The 10,584-nt window shown below is 51.3% G+C and overlaps 1 protein-coding gene across 1 annotated transcript in view; it reads right to left on the bottom strand.

Annotated features, from left to right (window-relative positions):
* The window catches only part of LOC134739254 (uncharacterized), a 40,443-nt gene continuing 29,859 nt past the window's right edge, over window positions 1-10,584 (bottom strand). Inside the window, exons 2-3 of the mRNA XM_063662767.1 lie at window positions 4,908-7,800; window positions 1-284 (exon numbers count right to left, since the gene is read on the bottom strand). Coding sequence (XP_063518837.1) covers window positions 225-284; window positions 4,908-7,800 — 2,953 coding nt within the window. The 3' untranslated portion in view covers window positions 1-224. The remainder of the gene's footprint in view (window positions 285-4,907; window positions 7,801-10,584) is intronic.

Genomic DNA, 10,584 nt, shown 5'->3' on the forward strand with positions numbered 1-10,584 from the left:
AATGATTATCGTAAAATCTGCAAACAATGTAGATATGCAGAGAATCCCTTCCTTGGAGCTTGACCTTGTCAGACAGGTGTAGATGAGCATCCAGGGGCAGCCGTAAAAACTGCCAGAGACTGGGCTGCTTATAACAGAAACACATGGTCTCCCAGAAGCCCACATTCGAGGTATTCAAAGGCCTGGCTCCTGGAGGCTCTGGAGAAGAGCCCGTTCCCTGTCTCTCAGCTTCTGCCGGTTGCCAGCAATTGTTGCCGTTCATTCATTCCGGCCACTGCCTCCATCTGCATACAGCAAAACAGCATATCCTGATGTGCTCAAGCTTATAGCCAATATTTTAAAATATCCAGAACACACAGGACCGTGGAAGTGGCTGTTGGAGAAATTTTCATGAAGGAAGAAAGATTACAACTAAGTTTTAAAATGCTAGTTTTGTTTGTTTGTTTTGTCTTGGAGAGGAGGTAAAAGTGGGAGTAAAAATAGGGAGTTTGGTGTAAGGTGGGAAAAGCAAAGGAACCCCGCATGGATGGGCTGAAGGGTGTGATGGGAGAACAGTGAGAAGTACGTTTGGGGAAGCAATTGGAAATAGCAGCTAAGCTTAGTCACAATCTATCAAAAGGAACTTGTTGAAGAATTAATGTGTGACTAGGAACAGGGAGGTTATGGGCTTGTCAGCTCGACAGTGGGCACTCAGTTCCACGAATGAATGATGCCCGTGTGGACAGACAGAATGAAGGACAGGCAGATGAATGCGTGGGCTTTACGTGAAACAGGTCCACTTGGTTGCTGACAAGATACTGTTTTAAAGTTCCATTTTGCCATACTTCGAATAGCTTGTCATTAGCTAAATTTAGCCACATAAAAAATCACTAAGGCAGACTTCCAGAGTTCCCACATGAAAATCAAATGTAAACCAGCAGTGACCTGCTTCAACACCATCATCGGAAGTCAGAAGTTGAACTCTTTTTTGATGTTTAAAGCCTGCATAATATTCGCTGTATTATTATTCAGCGTATTACTATTTCCTTCGTGATGGAAATTTGGTTTATCCCAGTTTTCTATTCTATCAAAACACCGCTACATAGCAAATCCCCATACACATATTTCTCCTAATTGTGGAAATATTTTACATGAAAGAGTCTAGACATAAAAGACTCTAGATGAAATTCCCAGGTTATTGGAATTTTAAAGTAGATAGGTACTTCCAAATTGCCCTCTTACAAATTATATGAATTCGTAAGCTTCCAACTGTTATGGAGTTGCCCATTTTGAGAAATCTGTGCTAAAAGGACCCAAACAATGCTGATGACAATGATCAGGATAATAAGTACGCTGGGAAGACAACAAAATGATTTAGATCTTAGACAAGTCATTCTAAGTGTCTCCACTGTTTCAGTTCTTGCGTTCATTCTTGTGCTTTTTCGTTTTACCAATAAAATAGCTGCTTGACGTCACATGAATCCACGCTATGCTTAATGAGTATTGGTTAGTAAAATGCCTATGACTAGTAATCTTCATCTATGCAATTAAATATTAATTCACAAGACACTTCAAATGTAAACAATAATTAGTAAATGAAAAGTACATAATACCTCAATTAGAAAAAAATCACTCCATTAAAAAGACATTATTTGTGTGATAAAAGAGATTGCCATTTTTGTATTTTTCTACAAGGTTAAAGAAAACTAAGTCAACTCATACAAGTGAATTTTAAAAGACTTTAGGGCGGGCGTGGTGGCTCACACCTGTAATCCCAGCACTTTCGGAGGCCGAGGAGGGCAGATCACCTGAGGTCAGGAGTTCGAAACCAGCCTGACCAACATGGTGAAATCTCGTTTCTACCAAAAATACAGAAAAATTAGCCCAGTGTGGTGGCACGTGCCTATAATCTCAGCTACTTGGGAGGCTGAGACAGAATAGTTTGAACCTGGGAGGCAGAGGTGGCAGTGAACCAAGATTGCGCCGTTGCACTCCAGCTTGGGCAACAAGAGTGAAACTCCATCTCAAAAATAAATAAATAAATAAATAAATAAAAGCCTTTAACCCAGAATGCTGAGTAAATTGGCCAAAAATGCTAACCTATGCATTTCAATACTATAAGAGTCACACAGGTGGAAATAACCAGATGAAATATCCTTCCCAACCCACACGAGCCAGTGTTTTTTCTGTGAATAACAAAAACAGCAGAATTTACTCGCCTCTCCATAAGAGGTTACCACTTCTGTGTGTTCCCCTGAAACAGGTGGTGGCTGGGTGAGAAGGAGGACAGCACTAGGGCAGGAGATGGGGGCTCCAGTATCGTGGGCAAGCTTCCTAAACCTCTGCAACTTTCAGCCCCTAAATGGGATGAGCCATCAGAATTTTTAGCACAATGCCCAGAACAAAGTAAGGATTTGACAAATGACGCCTCTCTCCACATTGTTCTGTCATCAGCCACCGCATCCTGTACCTCCAAGCCCACTGGGCTCCGGCTGTTTCCATCACATGGAGAATGACTCAGAGCCTGGCCTCCAGCCACCCTCCTGGCCTTTCTGCTTCTCACTCTGCCACTGGCTCCTCATGGACCAGCCTGGGTGTCCTCAGACATACCACACACTTCACTGTGGGAGTCACGCAGCCCTCACTGCTCCTTCCTCAGGGAGCCACGGGGCTTTCCTCCTCAGGAGGACTCTGCAAGCAGCTGGATGAAGGGCCCTCTCATCCCTCACCCTTCCTCAATTTTTGTCGCAGTTCTCCTTCCATCCGCTCAGTGCAGCACACACTGATTCGATCTTCCATCTTCCCCAAAAGACAGGAACAGCATGAGCAGTAGAGAGTAGATTCCAATGATAGAAAAAATAGTCAGTGATTTATCATTTCCATTGATCATCAATGAAGAAAATGTATCCTGAAGGTCATGTACCTCCTATGGGACTGCTGCATCCTCAGCCTCCTGAATTTCAGCCTAGCACCTTCCTCCCCAGCACAGCAACAGGTCAGCCCTTACCAGCATCCCTCTCTTATTGCCTTTGTGCAGAGCCAGGACCAGGGACAGGGGAGGCCTTGGGATTGTCCCTCCCCAACAATCTGTGAAACAATCCTTTATGTCGCCAACAAAGTACAGCCTTATAAATTGGTGGTCAGTCCCTCCCAACACCTCTACCACTGTAAAGCTGGCAGCGCCTCTCCAAGGTTGGCCTTCCCAGGCACTGCAACTCTAGGTGACGGAGTGTGTCCTTACCTTGAGGCCTGGATGCCCAGTCTATCCTGTCCAATGAGCGAGCTGTGGAGAAGGGGAAATTCCAGGTTAAGGGGAGACTAGCGGGGTTCCTGCTTTTATGTTGCCCTGTTGGGAAGGCTGTTAAAGAAACACAAAGTGCTAAGCAGTGAAGATAGAACATGTTTTCATTATTTAAACCAATACATTCCACAGATGGAATAATAAGAAATGCTACAACCAACCTAACCGAATCCATCAGCATATCAAAAAGAGAATCCACCATGATCAAGTGGGTTTCATACCAGGGATGCAGGGATGGTTTAACATATGCAAGTCAATAAATGTGATACATCACATAAATAAAACTAAAAACAAAAATCACATGATAATCTGAATAGATGCAGAAAAAGCATTTGACAAAATCCAGCATTCTTTATGATTAAAACCATTCATCAAAATCAGCATAGAACGGACATATCTTAAGGTAATAAAAGCTATCTATGACAAACCCACAGCCAACATTTTCCTGAAAGGGGGAAAGTTGAAAGCATTCCCCCTGAGGACGCGAACAAGACAAAGATGCCCATGGTCACCACTTCTACTCAACATAGTGCTGTTCACTACAGCATTGGTTATAAGAGCAAGACTGGAAACAGAAGAAATGTGTACCCATAATGGGGTGCTTAAGTAATTTTGGGAATAGTCATAGGGTGCAGTACTTTATAGCTCTGAAACAATACAATGGATTTACATTTGAAATGTGGAATGATAACTAAGGTGCATTGCCCAGTGATATATGCAGAGGTGCAGAGGACTTTGTGTAAACACGATCACACATCAGCATGCATTCCAGGTGCATGTTTCTATTTGCACATAGATTGCAGGGATGATATGCAAACAAAAATGTTGACTTGGTGTTTGGAAGTTCAGAGTGGAAGGGAAACTTCCTTGCTAACCTTTTATGATATTTAGAGTTTCTAAATGTGAATATGTAATACATTTAGAAATCTTAGTTAATAAGAAAAGCGCGGGGACAAAGACAGGCACGCACTGAAATGGTTTCCTGGAAGACAGGGCCCAGTTGCATCTCTCAAATGGGACCAGATTGGAAGGGAAACCAGCTGCTTTGAGCAAATGAGGCCATTTCTGAATGAGCTCCCAGACTAGATGGTGCCGAGGGCCCTGGACCTGGCAGCTGGGCTGGACATCGCACGGCCCTGTATTCCAGGAAACGGCATCTCAGTGCTTGTCTGGCCATTTCTCCAAAAGAACCATCCACAGGCCATTTTTCCATTCCCCTGCTATGCACAGACGGGCCCGGGCCTGACCAGAAACTCTTCCTTAGGGTTTTCAGTCACTGCCAAAACGTGAGCGCAGCAGTGAGGATGTGATGTTAAAATGTGACTCTGGGCCAGGCAGTGGCTCGTGCTCATCAACCCAGTGCTTTTGGGAGGCTGAGTTGGGAGGATCAGTTGAGATCAACAGTTCAAGGCCAACCTGAGGAACATAGATCTCTACAAAAAAATAAAAACTAGCCAACTCTGGTGACATGCACTGGTAGTCTCAGCTACTCAGAAGGCTGAAGTGGCTTCAGCCCAGGAGTTCAAAGCTGCAGCTATGACTGTGCCACTGTATTCCAACACGAAATACAGAGTGAGACCATGTCTTGAAAAAAGGAACAAATAAACTAGGTATAGAAGAAACATACCTGAAAATGGCAGGGCTGTGTGCAGTCCGAGATGGCCTTGGCCTCAGCCTGCAGTTCACTGTTGATGCGCTGGAATGCCGCCTCCTTCTCCAGGTCCAGGTCTTCAGCAGTGACCCGGAACCCCAGCTCTAAGGGAGGTGGCAGCATCAAAGGCTCCCCTCGCCTGCGTGGCAGCAGGGGAAACTTGCGTCTACGGGGCCTAGAGGCCTGGGATCTGGGGGAGCCATTCCTGGGGGCGAGTGTCTGCCCTGGTGCTATATCTGCCGCCTTTTCACACCGGGTGTGACCCGAAGAGACAGCCTGAGGTCCGTCCTCACTCACTGTCTTTGAGGAACTGAGGGTTAGCTGGCAGTGGGATGAAGCTGGCCCCCTCTTCTGCTTTAGCCCCGGGAGACCTCCCGTAGAGCTGTAGGAACTCGAGATGGCATTTCGTGTGGTGCACGAGCTCGTCCAGGAGGTCTGGGATCTCTTGTTATATCTGACTTCTGACCTCTGGGCACCTGCTTCAGCTGCGGCTGAGGCCCAGAAATGTGAAGGGCCTCCATCCACTCCATTCAGTAGTGACCCCGACGTGGGGTTCAATGTGGAGGGGGGAGGGGCTGCTGTGGCAGCTGCAGGAGCAGAAGTGCCAGGCCTTGTTCTTCTGATGCCCGCATCCATGCTTGCAGCTGGGAAGGGGGCAGGAATCAGCGAGGTCACCTGGGCTGAGTCCCGGGAGTGGGAAGAGGTGGCAGGACAGGTATCTGAGGAGGAGAAAAGGGGGCCTGGTGGTCTGTGCTTCTTCCCAGACACAGGAGCTGTAGAGAGGACCTCTGCAGCAGAAGCTAGGGGGGCCACTGGGCCCAGGCAGTCTTGGGACTTGTGTCTCTCCTGCTGTGCATCCATACTGGGTGCTTTAGAGATGGCAGGCAGACCAGAAGCCCCTGTTGCAAGTGAGGACAAAGTGTGGGAAGGCCGTGAGGGTCTACAGTCCGAGATGGCCCTGGTCTCAGCCCGCAGTTCACTGTTGATGCGCTGGAATGCCGCCTCCTTCTCCAGGTCCAGGTCTTCGGCAGTGACCCGGAACCCCAGCTCTAAGGGAGGTGGCAGCATCAGAGGATCCCCTTGCCTGCGTGACGGCAGGGGAAGCTTGCGTTTACGGGGCCTAGAGGCCTGGGATCTGGGGGAGCCATTCCTGAGGGCCAGTGTCTGCCCTGGTGCTATATCTGCCGTCTTTTCACACTGGGTGTGACCCGAAGAGACAGCCTGAGGTCCGTCCTCACTCACTGTCTTTGAGGAACTGCAGGTCAGCTGGCAGTGGGATGAGGCTGGCCCCCACCTCCGCTTTAGCCCAGGGAGGCCTCCCGTAGAGCTGTAGGAGCTCGAGGTGGCAATTTGTTTGGGGCACGAGCTCGTCCAGGAGGTCTGGGATCTCTTGTTATATCTGACTTCTGACCTCTGGGCACCTGCTTCAGCTGTGACTGTGGCCCAGAAATGTGAAGGGCCTCCATCCACTCCATTCAGTAGTGACCCCGACGTGGGGTTCAATGTGGAGGGGGGAGGGGCTTCTGCGGCAGCTGCAGGAGCAGAAGTGCCAGGCGTTGTTCTTCTGATGTCCGCATCCATGCTTGCAGCTGGGAAGGGGGCAGGAATCAGCGAGGTGACCTGGGCTGAGTCCCGGGAGTGGGAAGAGGTGGCAGGAAGGGGATCTGAGGAGGAGAACAGGGGGCCTGGTGGTCTGTGCTTCTTCCCAGACACAGGAGCTGTAGAGGGGACCTCTGCAGCAGAAGCTAGGGGGGCCACTGGGCCCAGGCAGTCTTGGGACTTGTGTCTCTCCTGCTGTGCATCCATACTGGGTGCTTTAGAGATGGTAGGCACACCAGAAGTCCCTGTTGCAAGTGAGGACAAAGCGTGGGAAGGCCGTGAGGGTCTACAGTCCGAGATGGCTTTGGCCTCAGCCCGCAGTTCACTGTTGATGCGCTGGAATGCCGCCTCCTTCTCCAGGTCCAGGTCTTCAGCAGTGACCTGGAACCCCAGCACTAAGGGAGGTGGCAGCATCAGAGGATCCCCTTGCCTGCGTGACGGCAGGGGAAGCTTGCGTTTACGGGGCCTAGAGGCCTGGGATCTGGGGGAGCCATTCCTGAGGGCCAGTGTCTGCCCTGGTGCTATATCTGCCGTCTTTTCACACTGGGTGTGACCCGAAGAGACAGCCTGAGGTCCGTCCTCACTCACTGTCTTTGAGGAACTGCAGGTCAGCTGGCAGTGGGATGAGGCTGGCCCCCACCTCCGCTTTAGCCCAGGGAGGCCTCCCGTAGAGCTGTAGGAGCTCGAGGTGGCAATTTGTTTGGGGCACGAGCTCGTCCAGGAGGTCTGGGATCTCTTGTTATATCTGACTTCTGACCTCTGGGCACCTGCTTCAGCTGTGACTGTGGCCCAGAAATGTGAAGGGCCTCCATCCACTCCATTCAGTAGTGACCCCGACGTGGGGTTCAATGTGGAGGGGGGAGGGGCTTCTGCGGCAGCTGCAGGAGCAGAAGTGCCAGGCGTTGTTCTTCTGATGTCCGCATCCATGCTTGCAGCTGGGAAGGGGGCAGGAATCAGCGAGGTGACCTGGGCTGAGTCCCGGGAGTGGGAAGAGGTGGCAGGAAGGGGATCTGAGGAGGAGAACAGGGGGCCTGGTGGTCTGTGCTTCTTCCCAGACACAGGAGCTGTAGAGGGGACCTCTGCAGCAGAAGCTAGGGGGGCCACTGGGCCCAGGCAGTCTTGGGACTTGTGTCTCTCCTGCTGTGCATCCATACTGGGTGCTTTAGAGATGGTAGGCACACCAGAAGTCCCTGTTGCAAGTGAGGACAAAGCGTGGGAAGGCCGTGAGGGTCTACAGTCCGAGATGGCTTTGGCCTCAGCCCGCAGTTCACTGTTGATGCGCTGGAATGCCGCCTCCTTCTCCAGGTCCAGGTCTTCAGCAGTGACCTGGAACCCCAGCACTAAGGGAGGTGGCAGCATCAGAGGATCCCCTTGCCTGCGTGACGGCAGGGGAAGCTTGCGTTTACGGGGCCTAGAGGCCTGGGATCTGGGGGAGCCATTCCTGAGGGCCAGTGTCTGCCCTGGTGCTATATCTGCCGTCTTTTCACACTGGGTGTGACCAGAAGAGACAGCCTGAGGTCCGTCCTCACTCACTGTCTTTGAGGAACTGCGGGTCAGCTGGCAGTGGGATGAGGCTGGCCCCCACCTCCGCTTTAGCCCCAGGAGGCCTCCTGTAGAGCTGTAGGAGCTCGAGATGGAATTTAGTTCGGGGCACGAGCTCGTCCAGGAGGTCTGGGATCTCTGGTTATATCTGAATTCTGACCTCTGGGCATGGCGGTCTCTCTGCAGAGGCCCGGGCCTGGGCACAAAGGGAGAGAGGCCTCCGTTGTCCGACAGGGGCCGAAATGCAGACCGTGCATCCCTGGTGACCTCGGGGACCCTTCTCTGATCATCAGGATTCTCTTGGACTCTAGGGTCCTTGTCCTGCTCAGCCATCCCTGTCCCGCTCTCCTTGAGGGCCCTCAATACTATCTTCCCTGGCCACAAGTCTGGGGACAGCCGGGTGTTGTGGGCCCCAAAGGGGTGACTACCTGTTCCTGGGTCCCACAGAGATTCCTTGTGCTCAGTGTAGTGGCTGAGCTGGAGGATGCCCTGGAATTCGGCGCACACAGCACTGGCTTGCTGTGGTACCTGTGCAATCAAATTGAAGGCAGAATCACCGGGAAGGAACACAGGTCTTGCAGGATCACAGAAAACCTTCTTAGAGTTGTCTTGACACCACTGATGCCAAGTGTCCGGGTGCTTGTGGGATGGCCTGCCACTCAGTCCAGGGGCAGGAGAAACGGGGAGATCCCACAAGCAAAGTGAACTGGGGGATGGGCTGAACGGACTCCAGGCAACTGAGCCCTACTAGCAGGTCCTCAGCCTGGGCCCTGACAGGAATGAGGGGCACAGAGTGCCCAGGTAACCGCTCCTGGGAGGACTCGGAACCGTCGGATGCTTGAACGCTGGAGAGCTGGACTCTGAGGGTCCTCGTGGAGCTGCCAACTCGGCCAAAGGCTAAGCCAGCAGTTCCTTCTGTTGCCGGGCAACGCGCCTTTTAAACCTGAGGGAGTGGGTGTGTGTGCTCATAATGGCCCCAGTGACAGAACGACCTTAAGGGTTCCGTTGAGATGGAGTTTCGCTCTTGTCCCCCAGGCTGGAGTGCAATGGCGCGATCTCAGCACGTGCTGCGACCCGGGCACAAAGGTCACGGGAAGAACAGGTGCCCACAATGGCTACAGATCTGCCCGTGGATCACTGAAGATTCCTGCTCTCCTGCAGAGGTGGAGATTGCAGTGAGCTGAGATCGCACCATTGCACTCCTGCCGGGGCAACAAGAGCAAAACTCTGCCTCAAAATAAAAAAAAAAAAGAAAAAAAAGAGGCTGGGCGTGGCGTCTTATGCCTATAATCCTAGCACTTTGGGAGGTCAGGGCAGACGGATCAGGAGATCAGGAGCTGGAGACCAGCCTGGCCAACATAGTGAAACCCTGTCTCTAGTAAAAATAGAAATTTAGTCAGACATGGTGGCACGCACCTGTAGTCCCACCTACTCGGGTGGCTGAGACAGGAGAATCACTTGAACCCAGTGGCGGGGCAGGGATTGTGACGCCACTGCACTCCAGCCTGGGCAACAGAGCCAGCCTCTGTCTTTTTTTTTTTTTTTTTTTTGAGACGGAGTCTCCCTCTGTCCCCAGGCTGGATTCCAGTGGCCTGATCTCGGCTCACCGCAAGCTCCGCCTACCGGGTTCATGCCATTCTCCTGCCTCAGCCTCTGGAGTAGCTGGGACTACAGGCGCCCACCACCACACCCGGCTAATTCTTTGTATTTTTAGTAGAGATGGGGTTTCACCGTGTTAACCAGGATGGTCTCGATCTCCTGACCTCGTGATCAGCCCGCCTCGGCCTCCCAAAGTGCTGGGATTAAAGGCGTGAGCCACCGCGCCCCGTCGAGACTCTGTCTTAAAAAGAAAGGCCGGGTGCGGTGGCACTTTGGGAGGCCGAGGCAAGTGGATCATGAGGTCAGGAGTTTAAGACCAGCCTGGCCAAAATGGTGAAACCCCGTCTCTACTAAAAATACAAAAATTAGCCGGGCGCAGTGGCAGGTGCCTGTAATCCCAGCTACTTAGGAGGCTGAGGCAGGAGAATTGCTTGAACCTGGGCGGCAGAGGTTGCAGTGAGTTGAGATCATGCCACTGCACTCCAGCCTGGGTGACAGAGTGAGACTCTGTCTCAAACAAAAAAATAAACAAAAAAAATGGGGGTAATAATAGTACCAAGCACATAGGGTTGTTGGGAGGATTAAATGGGGTCATCTGTGGGAACTGCTTTAAACCAGTGCTGGGCGTCTAGAGGCACTTAGCATTAGTTCCCGTCTTTACTGCTACCTTATTCGGGTCTGTCTGGAAGCAGTGTGCTCCTGATAGTCTGGGAGCAGAAATCTGTGCTCACCTGCAACCCCAGATTGTTATTTTCTTACTGTCGTGTCTCATAAGCCAAAGCCCTTTCCCCAAGAATCCTGAGATTAGTGGTACTTCCTCCCTCTTAAATTGCTTACCTTGTGGGGTCTGCTGAGCCTAAGGTTGGGTTGGAAAAGAGGAGGTTGGTTGGTAGGGGTCAGACAAATGTTATCT

Source organism: Pongo pygmaeus, chromosome 23 (genome assembly GCF_028885625.2).
Source record: "Pongo pygmaeus isolate AG05252 chromosome 23, NHGRI_mPonPyg2-v2.0_pri, whole genome shotgun sequence".
In the NCBI taxonomy this organism is placed as follows: domain Eukaryota; kingdom Metazoa; phylum Chordata; class Mammalia; order Primates; family Hominidae; genus Pongo; species Pongo pygmaeus.